Below are 21,291 nucleotides of genomic sequence, written 5' to 3'. Positions count from 1 at the left end.
ACATTGGAGCTGTGACTGTTTTGAGATTTTGTAGGAGATAGCAATGACTTGAACCTAAGAGATGAAGAACAGGTCAGAAAAGCAGGGTTAGACTTTAGAGTAATGGGAAGCATGGTAACATGACTTACATGGGACTCAATGCTAGAAGATGCTCTGTGTGTGTGTGTGTGTGTGTGTGTGTGTGTGTGTGTGTGTCTCATTTCTTTTCTCATTGCTTTGATCCTCACAAAAAAAGAAGCAACTTAAAGGATGAAGGGTTTACTTTGGCTTTCAGTTTTAAGGAATACAATATATGATAGTGGGGAAGATGTGGGCATGGAGGGCTTAAGGCAACTAACCAGTTAGAGTCAGGAAGCAGAGAAAAACAAATCTGATTCCTCATTTCCTTTTGATACAGTCCAGTTGACATCCATGGAATGATGTCACTCAGATTTACAACAGATATTTTTCCATCGCAATCACCTAAAGTTCAAAATCTCTCACAATCATATCCAGAGGTTTATCTCATGAACGATTGTATCATCAATTTTAATCATCACAGAGGGGATGATAAGTGGATAACAGAAAGAGGACAGGGTTGTAAGAGTTCAGCATATGCAAAATACCTTGAAGCACTGAAAATCTGCCAATACTTTGACCAATAAGGAAACAATTCGAGCAATTAAAATGCAAATATGTGAGGGTTATTCCTAAGTCAATGCAGTATACATTTCTTGCCTCATGATTAATTCTAAAATTAATGATGATCTTTTTAAGGCAAGTATCCATTAGAAATATTTTTCTGTTAATGTTTATCTATTAGCTAAATATCTTTCCAACTGAAAAAAACCCACAAAATTAAAATTATCATCACTGCCCCTATCCATAAATACTGGGCAATATGGATGGATTTGTCAATAAAGAATCCAGACAGAAATCACAGATATCTTTCTAGTTAGGTTTAAGAGGAATACATAAATTCTATGATTGTGTTATGCCACATTTTAAGTGTCTTTAGCGAAATTTTGTTTAGGATATGGGTTTCAGGAATAGAAGCTATATGACCAAATCTGCCTTTGAGCTTAAGGACTATGTAAATGTTTTGCAACAGATGTTTAAAACATCGGCTCAAATTAGGACAACAATAGATCAGTACTCATGAAGAATGAAAGTTGATTAAGACAGCTGGTTAGAGTAGTTCATTGCTATTTTATTGCTTTTCTGATATTATGTCACGGGTGTCCAGAACACATGTGTAGGTGTGTTTTCTGAATATTCACGTGTATGTGAATACATGAGCATATATACATATGCATTTGCAGGCTAGAGAACAATGTTGAACATTGTTCTCAGGAACAACATTCAATTCATTCAAGACAGGTTCCGACATTTGGCTGGGGCATCTCATCCCTGTATCCCCTTATCCCTGCCTTCATCCATCCATTCCAAGAGTTTATTCCACCTTACCTTGGCAGTAGTACTCTTCTTGATCAACTGCAATTTTATGGCACTTCAATGTGCTTCTCCAATCAAGCTTTCCACTTGTGGCAAATAAGGCCTCAGTTCTTAGTTGGCCAGTCATGTTACAGTGTATGGCAAAGACTGATTGATTACATAGTACTTAGTGTGCTCAGAAAGTTATTAGCCATACCACAAAGTTCACATTTTTTCCAGTGAAAAGGAATATGGCATTTTCAATACTCAATGGTTTTTAAGACATGGCATGTTATTTGTATGTACATTTAGTTACAGCAAAAGGTCTATAAACATTGGCAAACAATAAAGAGAGAAACTTGACTTCTATGAGAGAAGGGGGGTAAGCATTAGGGAGAAGTAAATGTTGGTTTCTATTTGAGAGAGAAATTGTTTGGCAACAAGGACCAATCGAGTCTTTTGGGCACTGTAGACCAACTGGGGCTATGAACGAAAGCAATTTCTGTTCTAAAGGCTCTCTAGAAACTGTGCAGGCGTTATCTGAGATGCATATGTGAGGACTGGATCTTGTTAAGTTGACCAGTGTCTCCTACCTTCAAAACATCTGCACTCTCAAGCGCTTGGAATTGAAGGATTTATGGTGTCACACATACTAGGCACATGCTCTGTCATTGAACTACATTCCCAGACACCTTATCTATTCATAAGACAAGGTCTACACAATTTCTCTTCTTTGGATTACTTACATTTTATAGTTTAAAAAATACTTATATGTTGGGGCTTCTTGTTCTTTTGCACCTTTAAGAGTTCTGATGTTCACCTTCACATTGAAACCTAGTGGGCTCTAAACCTTCCTGGCCAGTGTGTTTTACTTTTGTCTTTTCATGTCTTGTGAAATTGCCATCATAGTCAAACTGAGAAGCAATTACAATGGTCAAACTGTGGCCTAGAGCACTGGAACTCATTTTCAGGTGCAGCCAAGCCATTGCCTACAGGCTACATCTGCTTCAGTGTAGCTATGAATGCAGTCCAACACAAAAGCATAAACTTGTTGAACATTATTAGATATTTTAAATCTTTATGTGTGTGCATATGTGGGTGTATATGTGTGTACTTATTCATTTGTATGAGTGTAGAGATTATCATACTAAAACATATGTGTAGACACCAATAATTAGATAAATTAATTAGTATTCACTTTCTACTGTATAGAGGTGCTTTTCCACTGTCTATGCCAGCCTAACCTGCCTTAAGAGCTTCCAGGGATTCTTATTTCTCTGCCTCTCATTTTCTCATAGGGGTTCTGAGATATATGCTACCCTGTTCAGTTTTAAGGAGGTTCTAGAATTCGAACTCATGCACCCACCTATGAGATCAAGTACTTTACATGCTGAGCCATTGTTCCAAACACAAAACACTATAATTTTCTCCTTGTTACCTGATTACTTAGTTCTCAATATGTACTTTGTAGATACAATTGTTATTATATATTATAGTGTTATAATAGAGAAAAGTTAGGCACAGCTGCAAGTGCATGGTTTATCCCAATACAGTATAAACTTCTCATTAGTGAGCATCTTGATCAAGCTCTCAACTTAGATCAGTGATAGGAGGTTTCATTTCAAAGTAATTTTTGTTTGTTTTAATGTGTGAAATAATTTGATTTGAGGCTCTCATATTTCAACTTTTATCACCCTTCTGTTCTGTGATCAGGTCTATTCTTCATGAAGACTTGCTCTCCCAAACATCTTGCTTTATTGTCAAGGCATGAAACAATATCTTAGAAATGTACCATTTTAATAAATGAACTAAAACATTGATCAGAAGGAAAGGATGCAGGGGAGGCAAGAATGAAGAAAAGTGGTCCTAATGTGCTTGATTTTTTCTTCACTACAAAGTCTTAGATTCTATCCTAATCTAAGCACATTATAATTTGTTAAATGATGCTGAAGAAATGGACAAATTTGTTTTCCCAAACTATTATTGTTGTTGCTGTAATTGTCATTAACATACACCATTTACTGAGTATTTATTATTTTTCAGGCACTCTGCTGTTTTATGAGACAGGCATTAGTGTCCCCACTTACAGTTCAGGAAACTGAGGCACAGAGCAGTTCAGTGGCATGAGGTCACACAGCTGGTAAGTGACAGCTCCAAGACTTGAACTCTCTCTGATCCTTCCCTTTCAGCTTTCATTTCTTTTATCCATTTGCTTTTGCTGGTTGGCTTTTATGATTCTCCCTCACATCACTTTGTGTCCTTTTCATGTCTCCTAACAATGGAGTGAGCAGGCCTTGATTCAAGAGGCTTTTAAGTCATGCCCCCTTTCTGATATATTGATGGGTTTTGAAAATAAAAACAAAAATGTTTTGGGCCTTCAGAATTAAGACTGGAAGGCTACACAGAATTGCTTTCTGCCCTTATTATATAAAGAGAAAATTGACTAAATAAATAAATAAATAGCAATAAATTACCAAAAAAAAAAATGATGTTGCCCCTGGATTTTGACAAATCTGTTTCCTTTAGAACTGACTTTCAGTATAGTAAAACATGAAGTTTGTCAAACTAAAGCAAGCATTCCTGACCTATGTTCCAGGCCACTACTTACCACTTACTTTGTAACAATGTATCACAATGTTTGTGCTCTCTCTCTCTCTCTCTCTCTCTCTCTCCCTCTCTCCCTCCCTCCCTCCCTTCCTCCCTCCTTCCCTCCCTTCCCTCTCTCCCAGGAGAATGTATTTCATTTTTCTTTTGTTGAAAATATTTTTCATACAATATATTCTAATTATATTTTCACATCCCTCTAATATCGCAGTTCTTCCCCTCCCCCTCCCATATGGATCTATACCCTTTCTGTCTCTCTTTAGAAAACAATCATGAATCTAAAGGACAATAATAAAATAATAAAGATAAAACAAACAAATTTGAATAGACAAAACAACAGAAGAAGAAAAAGAGCCAAAGAAAAAACACAAGAAACATATAGATGCAGAGACATCAATTCACACACACAAGTCCCATTAAAACATAAAACCAAACGTCATAATATATACCCTAAAGTATAACACAAACAATAAGGTACCCTGAGTTAATGATATGAGGCAAAGAGCCACCCAAAATATTGTTGAGTTCATTTTCTATTGGTCATCTACTGCTGGGCATGGGCCCAACTCTTTAAAAGGCAGTCAGTTTTCCCATTGAGACTACCTTGGGAAAAACTATATGTATATATATATATATATATATATATATATATATATATTATTTCCAAGTGCCTTTCTATTGGAGATAGAGTCTGGGTTAGGGACGAAGGCATGTTCCAACTTCTTTCAGCTCTAAAATCCCAGCTGGTGCAGACCTATGCAGGCCCTGTGCATATTGCCAGTCTCTGTGCACTCATATGTGCACCAGGATTTTAATTATAGTTAGGTTAAATGGGTCACAACTTTATAGAAAAGAGCAGAAAATTCAAATTCAGACATCATAACCTTTAGCAGTCCCTTTGATGGGGTCATCAATGGATGCTATTTGATTCTAACTATAATGTCTTATAAGGATAGAAACTGGAAGTTCTAGGCATGTATCTCAACTGGAAGAGTGCTCATCCTGTATACATGAAGCCCTGAGGTTTGATAACCAGCACTGCATCAATTAGGCACAGTGGTATATATCTAGAATCGTAGCTCTGGAGTGAGGGAGGCAGAAAAATCTGAAGTTTAAGGCCATCCTGAGATTCATAGCTAGTTAGAGGCCAGCCTGCAATATGAGCATTTTTTTAATGGGGCCTTGTTATAGATGGCAACTTTATCTGCTATGTGCATTAAAACTAGAGATTGACAATGCTCTACCAAGCTGAGGAAATATTTGGGAAAATACCTGAGGCAGGATAGAAATAAACTACTTATAGAACAGTGCCAGGTCAATCTGGTAGGGGTGCCCTGTATTTGAAGAATTTTAGTTAATAAGAAAGTAATGGCCAAATTGTAGAGATTCACAGAACCAAACTAGAAGTTGATTTTTACATAACATGAGCAGTATACCAACTTATATGTATTTTATTTCCTTATAGTGAAGCCATGCACCATTATAATGATTTGCATTATATTGTAGAATAGAAAAGCAAATATGAACTTTCTCAGAGCACACAGCAAGAAAGAGGTACAGTTTAGTTTTGTATCAAGGAAGACTGGTTCTAGAACCTACGGTTTTTACTTGCTATGTATTGTGCAATGGTGCTTCTATTCTGACTGGGCTTGGAAACCATGAATAGCAACATTAGGGAGAAAAGATGAGTGTCTTAGAGATGATAGTCCATTGAGTCACTTCCCCTGGCTACATTAGAGACAGTCGACAGGTATGGGAATCAGGGAACATGAGTAAGCTTGAGAGGAGACAGATCAGTGAGACAGGGATGAGATCTGAAAGTAGCTCAGGGTCAAATTTTGTCTGTTTATTAAGGATTGCACAGTGACCTTGGACGGGAGGATTAACCCATATGCTTCCATTTCCTCATTCACAGGAGAGTAGGGCAGTGTTGCAGACTCTGCCAAAAGGATTCATTTTGGGCCCTGCTGATTGGGAAGAGTCAGCAGGTTTCCATCTGGCTGGACCCAGCAGGCCAGTGGGAAATCTGGGTCTGGAGCTCAGGAAAGAGGTCAAGGTTATGAACATCCAGAAATGTGAGGGGAGCTAATGTTGGGGAGGGGATTAGAGAGTTGAGGGAATGTCCAGAGGGGAAGGAAAGCAAAGAGAAGAAGGCAAATCAAAGAAACAGCAAAACCATCTGCCTGCTCTGGCAAAGTGCTCAGGAATGATAATGAGATAGCCAAAGAGCTTATTGCAGTTTGCAGGGCCATTGTTTCATAAATAGTACATTTTAGGATGGGTAAAGCTATCACTGACCTCTTTCTATACATCAGTATTTTTTTACGTACACATGGTTCATCATGTGTCATGTTGGCAAGCCCTAATGATTCTGATTTATTGGTTTTCTACATTTGTTATTTCTTTGGACAAAATGAGTTTTTTGTCATGACCTCAACAATAGCCTCCCTCATGTTCATGTATAAAGACTAAACTCAGCTTTCCCTGCAGTCCCTTTGTCACTAGGTAATCTTCATTCATAAGGAACATTGTATCTTTCCAGAGAAATTACAGTGCTGTTTGATGTTGTATACATGTATTTAGTCTCTTAATTTAAATTGGAATTCTAAAGCACAGTATATGACTGATGTTAAGATTAACATGTTAAGATTAACTGCTCCAAATGAGCTCAGAAGTGGTATGTGTTTGTACCTTATTCATTTTGTTTTGCTATGAAGTCTCTTAGTACACATCATTCTGTCTGTCTAGGCTGTTTACTCTTGCTTGAAGGATCACCTCAGCAGGATATGCCATTAAAGAAATCACAAATGCAATCCCAAGAAAGATTGCAAAAAATAATTTAGGTCCTTTTTGAAAGTCTTGAAGACCTGTTGATATGTGATGTGTGTCTGTGTCAGGGGTGAGGGATTCCACGTTCTATTGTCAAATTTTCCACAAATACTTGTAAAATTCCCCATCAATTCACATTAATTTCAGTAGATGCTAAAGCTTTTGTTCTCATTTCTCCTCTTCTCTTGTCTGATTTTCCTCTCCCCTTCCTTTGTCATCTTCTCCTTCTCCCTATCTTCTACCCTGACCTTTTTCTTGCATAGCCAGCCTACCCTGGAGTGCATTAGTTTATCCTTTGATACTCAGATTTGCTTTCTTCTCTATTTTCTCTCCCACATTCCTACTTGTGAGCCTTGTCAAAACCAAGCCCTATTCCTTATTATCCACCCTCATTAGGGAGTGGAGGAGGAGGGCATTTTATGATTTGCCCTTGTCTTGGAACTATTGATTTCTTAATGCTAATTATTAAAATAGAACTAAACTTCTTTCCATAAAACAAGTATAGCAATTTCTTGGCCAATGAGCATTAATTTATCTTTTTCTGATTTTGTGCAAATTCAGTGACCTTTGTAGCTTTGGAAAATTAACTTCCTATTGAGTCTTTTTCTGACTTTTAAACAAATATATTTATTTACAGTAGACACAACCATATATATACCATAAATACATACATACATACATATGTGTGTATGTGTATATCTTTAATAGTACTTATTGAAATCCCTTTAAAGATGTTCTTAATTGTTTATATGAAGAGATTAGTTAAGCCTGGTGAAAATACATAGGATGGATGTCAGATGTCTTCTCAGTGGATATTCAATGAGAGCCAATGGAAAATGGATAGGTGGATATATTTGGGATTGGGTGAATGGAGTTCATGAGAGTGAGAGGTGGACATATTCCAGTGGTCTGCTTATGAATATCTGCATGCTTGCTCTTCTATTCAACATCAGATTGGTTTGGCAAGGCACTCTTGTTTCCTAATTCTTTGTCACTAGTTGGAGGAAGGCCCTGTACATTTCCCAATGAATCAGACTCAGGTGACAGTAGCAATAAGCTTCTCTGTGTTTATGAACTATTGACCAAAGCTTCATGATGGTGAATCTTTAACAATTGGGAAAGGTATGCAATTCTCCATGTACTTGATTTTTGTTAGCCTTTGCCAACTCCCTAGGGTCTAAGTCTGCTTTTGTGACATGGATATCTGGTTTGTAATGTACTGGAAGACTTGGAGAATTGAGAACAAACCCCTCAGTTGTTCAGCCAATTTAGTTCTACCCTGCTCATTATATACTTTATTGAACATTAAATGTATTCCAAATCAGCATTCAGAATACTGGAATCTATGGTATGTTTAAGGTTTAGAAATTTGACAAAAAGCTGTCATGTAACTTTCTTTCTGAATTTATAAAAAGTATTCACTAAAAGGTGAATTTGTCCTTCACTGATAGAAAGCTTGCCTAGTAAGCACAAAACCCCCAATTCAGTTTCTTAAAATAGAAAACAAAGAGGAACTCCCCAAATAACTTAGTAAGCTGATTTATGAACAAGAAATTATTAAGGCAAATGAAGTGCCTTTACTACTTCTCTTAAGCTTTGAGTGTAACTTACCTTTGGAACACATTTCCCTTAAAACATTTTTAAATATCTGAACTCTTCCAAGAGTATGAGTAACTCATACTATTATAGAATTTGAAACTAATTGTAGAAAGACAAGCCAGTAAGCAGGTATTTGCTATATTATTAGAATCAGGATAGTTATGGTGGATGAAGGTTATAATGAGTGGAATATCACTATAATTGACCAGAGCATATGTAGCAAGTATTACTTAAGATAATAAAGTTTTGAAAGTAAAAATCAAACTGAGATTTCCTTCTGAGAATGGAAATGAAGGAATGGAGGGCAAGACAAAGAAATAGCTCTTGGCCTAGATCCAGGCTCATCTTCCACTGAGCATATATTCTTGCTGAAACCTTGCAAGGGTATATCCATAATTTAATTCAATCACCATATCAGTAAAATTGGCAGACTCATCTCCACTACAGATAACTGTTGAGTAACTGATTCATAATGGTACTCACATGTCTTAGTTACTGTTCTATTTCTATGTTGAGACACCATGACCAAAACAACTTAGAAAGGAAGCAATTAACTTCAAGCTTGCTTACTTACAGTTTTGGATTGCTAGTCCCTGATCATCATGGTGGGGAGATAGTGGCAAGCATGACAGGCATGATGCTGGGTCAACAGTGAAGAGCTTATATCCTGATCTACAAGCAGAGACACTGGGAATGGTATGGGCTTTTGAAATCTCTAAGCCCACCACTAGTGACCCACCTCCTCCAACAAGGCCACACTTTCTGATCATTCCAAACTATTTCAACTAACTAGGGACCAAACACTCAAACATATGAGCCTATGGGGACTATTCTCATTCAAACCCGGAAACCATGTATTTCTTAATACGTAGTTACCACCCTTCTATAAGCTTATAATCCCTTTAAAAGTTCTTTAGCCTACCACATAATTATGACAAACTTGACATTTGTATTTTCTTTATTCTCCATTTGTCCTGTTTTGCTTCTTTGTTTATTGAGAAAGGAAACAAGTTTCATGATACTTGCCCCTTTAATTAGCAAATTTTTGTTCAAAAATTACAGTGATTGAAATAGTTGCATCTATTATTTCTGTGAATAATATAGTATCTCTTCTAGAAAAAAATCTTAGTGACTTTTTCATTAATTTATAATAATAGACTTGGCATTTACAAACAGGATATGATAGTATGTGGGATGTTTTAACCAATTTTCTGAGATAAGTGACTAGTACAAGTAATATTTTTTATTGCCATGAAAGTATGTCATTTACTTTTCAGGTAATTAATTGAGGAGAGCTCTGATGACGTGGTTATTCAGGCTGGTTGTGCAAATTTGGCTTAATTATATAATCCTATTGACAAAAAACTGCTCCCTCTAATATGGGGCATGAGAATACAAGAGAAATGTGATATTATTAAAAATTATATTCCTTTTCTCTTGAAAATATGCCTTTACTAGACAGACACTTTGACTAACTGAACTACAGAACATGCATTTCTGAAAATGTGTCTTTAATATTTTATGTTTTTAATATATTTCTATGGTCATTTGGTATAAGAATCTCTATTCTACTTATCAATTTTAAACTTTAGAATTTTAAAATGCACCATCTGTAATAGATAAAACATTTTCATCCCATGTTTAGTTAGTTTTCCATGTGAAATTATAAATGAGTACTATTAGAAGAAATATTAAATAATCTTTTGGTAATAGTGAGAACAAATTCCTATTCTTCTTATATATTTCACATATGCTCTTCAGTGATGTGCTATGCTTTAGAATTATAAAATTAGACTAAATGTATGAATGTAGCAGGGTACTGCCATTGTATCTAAGTTGTTCTTAATTAGATGTCTTAGCAAAATGAAATTCTTCTTTTGGAATATTAGAGTAAAACATTCCTTGTCTTAATTTTTGGTTCCCAGTTTATTTAAAGGCTTTTTTCATATTATAATATACGGATAGACACTTGATAGTTATTGCAAATTTGCTCAAACTTAATCAGGTACAAATTTAAGGAAACACATTCATTTTCCTTTGAAAGACTATTTTATAAGTAAGCCTATGTATGTAATACATGTACACTTGGCTATTTTCTTTCTCTTACAGGAGGACATTAAGCTTGCAAACAAATATTTAGAAAAAAGCACTCAAAATATTCAGGATAAGTTTTCTCTTGATGAAATTCATTAGGCTTTATAAAATAAGTTGGTATGTGTGTGAGAGAGATAGGGAGACAGGTTTATGTTGATGATGTGTTATATCTCTCTTTAAGATGAGGTCTCTAACAGAACCTGACTCTCAGCTGCTCTTCAGTAAAGCCCCAGAAATCCTTCCATTTCTGCCTGTCCTCCACAGCACTGGGGTTACTGGTGTACCTGTGGCCAGCCCAGAATTTTGTGTGAGTACAGGAATTCAGAGATCTGAAATCAGGTCCCTTTGCTTGGGCAGTAAATGTTTTCCTCCACTGAGCATCTTTCCAGCCCTAGAAGTAATATATTATCATTTAAAACATTTATAATCCCCTGAGATGTATAGGGAACAACATATTACCACAGAGAAGCATAGTTGGAAAGGAACTTTTAGATTTCATGTGAAGGTTTTCATTGCCATCAGTGGATGCCCTATTTAGAGGTTAGAGACTCTCCATCCTTCGGAGTTAACCTATGAGTTTACTTCTGCCAGATGGCAAGAAAATTAGGCAAGAAACAGCCATTGCACATCTTCTTTTAGGATGAGAAGGAGACAGAAAAAGAGGGTGGTTTTTGTGATTGGTTCTTTTTCTTGTGCTACTTAGTATTTAAAACATTGGGGATTTCTGGGAATTCAATCTGTGCCAAGGTAGAGCAAGGGGAAAGGTTGTGATTTCTTGTTACCTCTTGGAGTAAGAAGAGAATAGAAAAAGAAACTACCCTGGATTCTCATTCTGCTAATCATATGTCAAAGGAAATACCTCCAGAATAACACAATAATATTCCATATCTTTAATGAGGAGTTATTGGTCCTCACTGAAGCAGCAGCACTAGCCATGAAAACAAGGTGGGCAGAAAGGAGCTACTGGAGGGTTGGGTGGAGTTAAAATGTTATCACTACCCCTCTCATTGTTCCTTATAAATTAATAGCAGAGAATATAAATCAAAGGGGAAAATAAACCCAGCAATTTAGTACAGCCAAGGGAGCAAGATATGTAAGTGTGCTCAACAAACCAATATTAAATTGCTCATTAAGATAAGGATGGCTGGATTCAGTAAAAGGTGGCTCAAACTGAGGGGACTCTGGATGAGAGCCCTCCATAGGCACAAGCTTATGTAAGTCTCCTTGAGAGAGCAACTTTCTTTCTTTCTTTCTTTCTTTCTTTCTTTCTTTCTTTCTTTCTTTCTTTCTTTCTTTCTTTCTTTCTTTCTTTCTTTCTTTCTTTCTTTCTTTNTTCTTTCTTTCTTTCTTTCTTTCTTTCTTTCTTTCTTTCTTTCTTTCTTCCTTCCTTCCTTCCTTCCTTCCTTCCTTCCTTCCTTCCTTCCTTCCTTTATCATTGTTCTGTCCTCCTGCCTCTACCTACCAAATACTAGGATTTAACTGAAAATAGGTGTTTCTCTTCTCCTTGAAAGAGATAATGCTCAGAACCAACCTCTGCTGGCCAAAGTCCTTCCTCTGAGTGGCTGTGCAGTGTCTGTCTGTCTGTCTGTCTGTCTGTCTCTCTCTCTCTCTCTCTCTCTCTCTCTCCACACACACACACACACACACACGCATGCATGGACATGCACACATGCACTCATGCACAGATGCAGACCAACCAAATTAAAAAAAAATCCCTAACTACAGCAAAAATAACACAGACCATGTAATTATATAACTCCACTCTGAATGGGAAAGGGGAAGAAGGACAAAACCCTCTTCTTTCTGTCCTCTAGTACCTTTGTTCTGTAGGGGTTGAGTGTATTTTATTTTCTTTTTAAATTTTCCTTTTCATTTCCTTGTATTCTTTTAGCATAAAATGCCTGACCTGTTGTCTTTGCCAGGTCTCAGTAAATGGTCCACCAGATTTATCATGGAAAATTTTTCATAGAGGTTTTAACATCAGCCTTGGTCACTGTGCCCTCATCTTTATTGAAACAGAAAGTTGTTTTGGAACTAAAGAGATAAACACTCTGATATTTAATTAAATTTTCAAAATGTTTCTGATTAAAATTACCCTGATATGAACTACATGTTGCAACAGGTTAGACATTTCAAATTAACTTTGTAATAAGTTAAAAACAGGTCAAGAGACAGGAAATGAAAACTGGAGGTAAGCAAGAAAGATCCCTGCAGAAAAAGGTTCATAGAAAATTCTTCTTGAATGACTATTTTTAAGTCTATTGATTAAGCCCTTGCAAAAAGGGACAACATGACAGAGCAGGATGTGCCAAAGTAAAAATGGCAGGAAATGAGAAAGACCATTGGAGAAAATGTGTTTATCTTAAATTTGATAACACTACATTTCCTTCAAGGGAGATTTGGGTAGTGGAGATTGGTCTGAAGTATTTTGATCTTGTAGATGTTTCTGAAGCCACTCTTTCTTGTGACTTATTCACGCTAGAAACAGGAAAGATGTGACTTGTTTCTTTATGTGTGACCCTTTCAGCAGCCTATAAAGTAAATGGTTTCTATTACTTGGGAATTGCATAGTGTTGTAGCCTTGTTCTTCAAGTTGTCATGCTACCCTGTTGACAGTCTCCATCATTTCAACAAAGACAAGACATTTGAAAGTCATCTCCTCATGAAAGTGCTGCACACATGCACATAACTGTACATGTGGCTTATGGGGAAGTCAAATAATCATTATGTGCTGTAGCTATCATCAGAACCAGAAAATGAGCATGAGCAGGTCTCCCAAGGCTCTCTGGAACCACCAGTCAGCCAAAAATAACACCTATCCTGAATTCTTTGCATTAATGATGCCATTTAGAAAGTTTTATCTCATTTTATTCATTTTGTGGCATGTAGTTGTAGTCTGCTTCCCTTGTTGTGGAAATTCATTGAACGAATATATCACAAACCACTCAGCCATTCATTTGTCAAGGTGGGGGAGGGGGAGGAAAGCTTCATTAATGAAATTTGAGAAATCCTGTTATGAACACTTTGATACATGCCCTTTGGTGAATATCACTGCATTTATGTGGAATGCATATCTAACATAAGTGTATTTGTTGGACCAAATTGTGTTTCAAGCATGCTCAGTTTTAATTCTGACTTCCAGTGATCCAAAACATTTGCATGTGGTATCTGCTCCCCTGCAGTGTATGCTCAGTTGCTTTTCCATCTTTCTGCAATGCTTGCGACGCCCCCTGCTCCCGCCTCTTTCCATATGGCCATTCTGAAGTCTTGCACAGTGGATTCACATTGTAGTTTCTGATTGCATTTCTAAAAAAAGGACAGTTGGGTAAGCAAATTATAGAGTATCAGTGCAAGAAAAAAAAAAAAACTAATGATTTCCAAATAGGACACAAGGCAAAGTGTGTTAACCTTTAAAATTTTATCCTTATATGTAGATAATATGAATGTTAAAAAAACTAAAGACACAAAAGTTTCTCTTGTCACATAACAGAAACCTTAATTGTTTAAAAACCTGAGTTTATAATACATTTGCCTTCATTTTCCTTTCCTCCTTCCCAACCCTCCCATCTACTCACTTCTCTTTTAAACTAATTGCCTATTTTCTCATTGATAATTAATTCATGCATATACATATATGTATAGACAGTTATTCCTAAATATAACCTGTTCAGTCTGTATGGCAGTACTTGTATGTGTGTCTTCAGGGCTGACCATTTGGTACAAAATAATCAATTGATGTGCTCTTCTCTGGGGAAGGGGATTTCTTCTGCTTTCAGCATTTTTGAGTTGACTGTAGTTTTTCATGAAGGGTTGGTGACTCATGAGTCCCCTGTCCATATGAGCATGTCTACTCTTTTCTGGATGTACACACATTATTTTATAGTTTTGTTATCTAGCATAACCTAAACCCAAGTAGGTGGAGCTTGTTTCATTGCTTTCTGTTTCTTACTCACAGAGTTACAAATAGGATGAGGAGTTATAGTGTGATATTCTAAATCTAGAATCCACTGGCCAGCACGAGAAGCACAAGAATAATAGTTCATACGACTGAGGCTTCCTGCAAGGCCACTAAGATTGTGTATAAGGTGGCTCATTAGGACCAGATAATGGACCTATTAACAATTAAGAGGAAATATTCTAGACCATGGAAGACCCACCAGCACAGAGAGAAATGTGTCTCAGTGGGATGTCTACAAGGCTAAAATGTCAGCCATTGGCCAGCTTGTCTTCTATCTCTCCACACCATCTCTAGCCATCTATTAGCTGTCCTTTCCAGAAGAGTTACTTTATCCTTGTAGAAAACTAGAAGCCAAACCCACTGGACCTTTCAAGGGAGGCTCAGCATTAGAGTAGCTCATGAGAAAGCTATGCAGAGGCAAATTCATCTGCTAGCTAGTACCCCTTATGTTGTGGAGTGTTTCACTTGCACAGGACCCAGTAAGGCCTTGTATATCTCATTTAATTTCATATTCTTCATTTTAAAACATTTATAATATGATAAAGTCCCACTCACAAATTCTATAAATGTCAGGTCCCAGATGGCCTGGCTTAACACTTTCCTATAGATGTTTCTAATGTTACTTCAATGATTTTGCTTATGTGTCTCTGGATGAGAATACAGAAATTGCCTAGACTAACAATTCTTTGTGACAGAGGCTATAATTAGATGTGAAATGTTTTAAGTTAGTGAGAATAGTGACCACTATTAAACAAGTACCCATTTTGCTATAGATATGAATCTCAACAGGATTTCTCTTAACAATCTTGCAAAGACATTCTTTTTACCCATGCTTTTTGTTTGTTTTTGTTTTTCTATGACAGTATCTCACTATGTAGCTTTGGTTGTCTTGAAACTCACTATGTAAACCAGGCTGGCTCAGAATTCACAGAGATCTTCCTGCTTTACCTCTGAAGTGCTGAGATTAAAAGTGTACCCACCAAACTGGACTTATCCTTAATTTTCAAGGCAAGACATGAAACCTTATATGGACTGCTTGCCAAGGTCATATTTCACACAGTGGGAGAGCTCTGATGCTTTGTGTTTACAAATACTGAACTACTAAAGTGCTGAAGTGGTCACCCTTAAGAGGATGAACCCTCTCAATTCCTGTCTCAGATAAACTCCAAAATGTACCCAATAGGTGTGTGCTCTGTTGGAAAAGAAATATCTGACCCTAGATTCCAACATACTTGGTGTGCTTTCATTGGTATTTTCTATCTGGTTGTCAAAATCCAGACTAAGGGAGATGGAACACCTGCTATATACTTTTCACCAGTTAGGATAGGGCATCTTGATGCAATGTCAATGCACTGCTGTGTGTCCAGCTTAACTGTGGCTGGTCATCTGCCAATCATAAGAATTTTGTGAAAATTGGTTCCATAAAAGTCTAAACCAAGTGTAGGCTATTTCTGTGGTTCTGGGGGTCATTCTCACATTACTCAGTTATGCAACAAAGATTTCAGAGCAATGGAGACTATGAAGTAAATGTTGAGCTGGGCTAAGTTATTATGCCTTTGTTACTTAATGAAAGTTTTCCCAGGCTTTTTATTCCCCACTTATACTATAAGAGAATATTCCTGACAGTATTGGTCTTTTGAAAATTTGGAGCACTGTCTTTTTTTTTCCAAGTAGCTGTTTAATCTGTAATATAAATTGTTCAGTTGAAGATCACATTAAGTAATGCAAGAGAATTCTGCCCAGATCTAGAAAATCTATCCACTAATGTCAAGTGGCTGAGTAAGATGTCATTGTCTCCCCATGTAGCCACTAAAGGAACAGTGAACAAAATGCCCTATGATAAAAGATGGCTTGAGCTATGATTAGTGACTCTTTCTTAATGCATTCAACTTCCATAGATAATGGGCTTTCATGTTTGTGTTTTTGCCTTGATAAATGGAAAAGTCATTTGTATGGGTGGCTTGGTCCTTTTTCTCCAAGAGCAAAGAAATAAAATGCCCACCCCCCCGCCCTTAGGAAGTGAATATGTGCCTAGTACCTTGCCATTATTGTTTTTTACATTTGAGGCATGTATCCATAGTATTCTATATCAGAGAGACACTATGCTATATAAATGTCTAAACACGTTCAGATATGTTTAAATCATATCTAATTCTTAGACTAATTGAAATTTGAATGAAACTGTAGTAAATGGTAGGTCTCCGCATAGTATTAGTTGCACAAGAACAGTGAACAAACATGTAGATTATTCTCCTTCAGAAGAGAGTTTTTTCAGTATGCACATAAATAGGTGAATTGTTTTGTCTTTCCCATCCAATTTTTCATTTGGTTTCAATTTTCCCATGAGGGGGGAATTTCATCTTGTCTATTAGTCTGGGATCCCAAATGTGCTAAATAGCAAAATTAAAGCCACTATTAAAACAAAGTGGCAAGGGACTATGCTAGTCATCAACACTCATATGTAGGGTACGGATAATCACTATGTGGTCTATGCATACTTTAGGATATTATTCATGCTGAAAATGGAAGGGGGTTCTGACATGCTATAACATGGATTACAATGAAGACATTCCTCTAAGTGAAACGTTGCACTCACAGAAGGTCTTGTGCTTCTTTTATGAGGTTCCTGGTATGGTCAAATCTGTAGAAACAGAAAGTAGAATGGTGATCTTTAAGACCTTGGAGAAAAAGATCACGAGGAGTGGTTATTTAACGCATACAGATTTGGTTTGGAAAGTGTATAATAGAGTCAGTTTGAGAAGGTGAAAAAAAAAAATCATGGGGCTGGATGATGACTGAGGTTATACAACAGTGTGCACGTAGTTAAAGCCAGTGAGCTGAATTAGTGTTTCAAATGGTAAATTTTGTGGATTTTTTTAATGTTGTGTTTTTGCACAATAAATCAAAAGAAAAAGAGAGATTGATCTATCCAGCCCACTCCTCCTTCCTAGCTACTTTGTCTCAGGAGGCTGCAAAGAGGTAACACGGAGCTTTTAGCTTTGATGATTTTTGTCTTGAAGAGCTGACAGCCACAGAAGTTCAGTAGCAGCAGTTCCAGCTTTAGTACCTGGACCAGGTCACTGGGAGCCTCTGAGGGAAGTCTTTACTTACCATGGTTTAGACGTCACAGGGAAAAAGATTATAAAATGTAAAGAAATCGAATTATATCATAGTTCTTAAGGCAAGAAAAGAATAGCCTGAAAAACTTAGTGTTCGCTGTCTCTAAGAACAAGAGGAGGAGACTCACCTGAAAGTATCTAGAAGGCAGCTCCTCCCTTGCTTGCTTCCTTACACTTACATTTATTTGTGTGCCTCAATGTGGCAAGCCTAATGATTCTTAACACAATTTTCAAATATGCAACAATATTGTAAAAGATACTTCAAAGTTTGCCCTGAAGGGAGCCATTGCCTTTTTTTATATATTTAAACAAGAGTATAGAACGCTGGAAGCTATTGTCAATGCTTGATGGAGACAATGTGATGTCTGTTTCCATGATGCTGCAAAAGTCATTGCTCTGAGATCTATTCATAGCCCAGAGTTGATTTTTTTGACCTTCGATTTATTAAATTAAAAAAGCTTTAAAAATAGACACGGATCCAAATGAAATGATGAAAAGCTAGGGCACATTTCCCATTTCCTTTTCCTTATGAATATTTACCATGCTGAGAGAAGGGCACAAGTGCATACATATACATAGAATGTAAATATTATAAAATATTATAATTATAACCAGGATGTAAATGTTACCTTATTGCCTGTATATGTATGTATGCGTTAATGAATGCTTGCATGTGTGCCTGTGTGCATGTGTGTATGTGTGCCTGTGTGCCTGTGTGCATGTGTGTATGTGTGCCTGTGTGCCTGTGTGTATGTGTGTATGTGTGCCTGTGTGTGTGTGTGTGTGTGCAGAGGCCAAGGGGTTGATACCGGGTGTTTTCTCATTTCTTCATCTTATATATTGAGTTTACCTTTTAGCTAGTCCAGCTACTCAGCTTGCTCTGAGGATCCTCTGCTTCTCACATATTGGGTAGATCCTAACACTATAAGGTATTTAGATAGGTACAGATAATCTGAATGTATCTCCAGCCCTCATGCTTGCAAGACATACCCACCCCCCCTCCCCACTGAACCATCTTCCTAGCTGGAATTACTTTTTGGTTGAAACTATTTCTTGGAAACCACATTTTCTATTCCTTTCTTCTGTTTTGTTTGTCTCCAGTAACCATTGCTTTATTCTCAGCAAAGTGCCACTGCTCTTCTGAAGAGGGAAAGAACCACTGTCCCCTCTTCCTGTCTTTCAAATGCTTTCGGGTATAGCTTTGTTCAGGGTAAGGCTGGGTGTGTTCAGAGTCTAATACAGGACACATAAGTCTGCTTCATGACCTCCACAGACAATTAGGACCAGGTCAGGGTCTTAACCAAATCTCCTAGTTACACTTGGGGCAAACAGCTCTCTCTGAGATTTGACTTTAGACTTCATGGTACTTTTCTCTGCTTCAAGATTTTATTTTGATTACTCAATGTTTGCTTTATTTTTTATATTTCTGGAAGAATATAATGCCAGATGCAACAAATAGAAGTCCATTTATGGATTGTGCAAATACCCATTTACACTTCAAGGGACTCAACACTAAATGATATCAGGCACATATGCCTCAGTATGAATTAGGTTATGTGATTCTACTCAAAATGGTAGGGACCAGAATGCATTGAGAAAAAATTCTAGGAATTGTAAAATTTTGGAAGATTAAACCAGTTAATGAGTTGAGCTGAAATATACCCAGTTACTCTGAAATCCATGGAATGGCTTAGTAGAGTGTGCCCATCTATAAATATGTACATTGGTAAACTTGACATTTTCATCTTGATTAATTTTATATCAAAACCAATCATGTGGGGGGAAATAAGTGGAAGATGATTCATGTGATGTCATCCTTGTACTCAAATGTCCATTTTGTACATGTCTGAGTCACAAAATGTCTGTCTCTAAGTTCCTGAGATGTTAGGAGTCATGCAAGCCAACTGATAAGAAAAGTCTGTTTAGACTTTTCACAAATTAACCAGGTGTTGAAATTTCTTCATGCTCTTGTTAATTGTTCTAAGTGCAAAACTGGCTGTTTGGCAAGCACTAAGTCCATGCTACATGGTCCTCTACGTGGAGGGCAGTCCAAAAATATGAACCAGTACCCATAGAACTCGTGTCTCTAGCTGCATATGTAGGAGAAGATGGCCTAGTCAGCCATCATTGGGAACAGAGGCCCCTTGGTCTTTCAAACTTTATATGCCCCAGTATAGGGGAATGCCAGGGCCAAGAAGTGGGAGTGTGTGGGTAGGGGAGCAGGGCGGGGGAGGGCATAGGGAACTTTCGGGACAGCATTTGAAATGTAAATAAAAAATATTTAAAAACAAAAAAGAAAATGGACTACAAGGCATGAATCTGTTTAAGAATGACTTTGTGTTTGAATAATTCAACACTTTCTCTTTCTATAACAATTTATTTTCTAATCACTTGGGAGAAACTCAGAGCTAACTGATGGGTTCATCTGGTAACAACATCAAGTCATGAAAAGAAACCAGTGTTTTCAATTCTGTAGGCCCAAATAAAATTCAGAATCCTTAGAAAATGATAACAGACATCATTTAGTATTACTGTTGTTTTGCTAGCTTATAATCATTAGAAGAAAATGGAAACATCCTGGGCTAAAAATAAGAGGAAATGTAGCATACTAGCTGAATATAATACTCCTGTTTTCAAAACTTACACAAACCAGATTTTTCTTGAAATATGGAAGACCATACACTCTGATGGTACAGTTTTCTGAATCTCAAATATAACACAGAAAGGGTGTGTGTGTGTGTGTGTGTGTGTGTGTGTGTACACAGGTGCATGTGTGTGCATGTGTGTGAGCCAGACATCAGTTTCAGGTGTCATTTTTCAGTATTGCTGCCTGTCTTTTGCTTTCTGAAACAAGGTCTCTCACTGGGACCTGGTGCTCACTGATCATTAGATTGATTTTCAGTCCCTTAAGCTCCAGGGATCCTTCTATATCAGCCTCCCAAGTCCTGGGAAGGCATATTTAGACAATTGCTTAGGTATTGGTGAAGAGATGGGGTTTTTTGTAAGTGGTCAGAGCAATGCAATTTCCATTGGAATATCGAAGAAGCCTTCTCTGGACAAAGGAACAAGTAATAAAATTGTCAGAGAAACTAAAGGGTCTGCTAACGTGGGAAAAGTTCCAGGCTGAACTTGCTATCACCACTCTGTGGCAATGTGAAACCATGGCAGCAAGCTCATCATGATGCCAAAGAGAGGACAGATGCAATACAAGGCTCTGTGGATACCATTCCATTTGGTGTCCCATAAGATTTGGTCACTCAGCTTTGTCTGCTTACAGAGAAAAGTACTAACTACAACTTGCCAAATACAATTTCAACACAGTGAGTTGTAAATATTTTGAGACTAAGCTATTTGAATGGCATTATTATTTGGACATTGAAATACCCAGAACAGTGTATTTGTTTCCTAGGTCTGATGTCAAAAACTGAGTGGATTAACCCCACTAAAAAGATATTCTCTCACAATTCTATAAAAGATCTTAAATCAAGGTAATTGACAGGATCATGGTCCCTCTATGGAGAATCTTTCTTTACTTTCTCACATTCTGCTGGATCTTGGAATTTTTCAGTTACAGCTTTAAATCTCCAATCTCTACTTCTGTATATAGCCATTTCTGTTTAGCTCCTCTCTCTCTCTCTCTCTCTCTCTCTCTCTCTCTCTCTCTCTCTCTCTCTC

At 37.1% G+C, this 21,291-nt stretch overlaps 1 protein-coding gene across 8 annotated transcripts in view; it reads left to right on the top strand.

Annotated features, from left to right (window-relative positions):
* Frmpd4 (FERM and PDZ domain containing 4) overlaps window positions 1-21,291 on the top strand; it is a 946,095-nt gene that overhangs the window by 522,551 nt on the left and 402,253 nt on the right. For 3 of the 8 annotated variants that reach the window (XM_021153413.2, XM_029473447.1, XM_029473446.1), the window contains exon 2: window positions 3,457-3,553. The exons of the other annotated variants lie outside the window; for them this stretch is intronic. In XM_021153413.2, the coding sequence (XP_021009072.1) occupies window positions 3,537-3,553 (17 nt within the window). In that variant the 5' untranslated portion in view covers window positions 3,457-3,536. The remainder of the gene's footprint in view (window positions 1-3,456; window positions 3,554-21,291) is intronic. 8 annotated transcript variants of the gene reach the window in all.

The sequence above is a fragment of the Mus caroli genome, chromosome X (assembly GCF_900094665.2).
Source record: "Mus caroli chromosome X, CAROLI_EIJ_v1.1, whole genome shotgun sequence".
Taxonomy (NCBI): Eukaryota; Metazoa; Chordata; class Mammalia; order Rodentia; family Muridae; genus Mus; species Mus caroli.
Note: the sequence above shows the minus strand (reverse complement) of the source record. Positions and strands in the feature narration are given on the sequence as shown.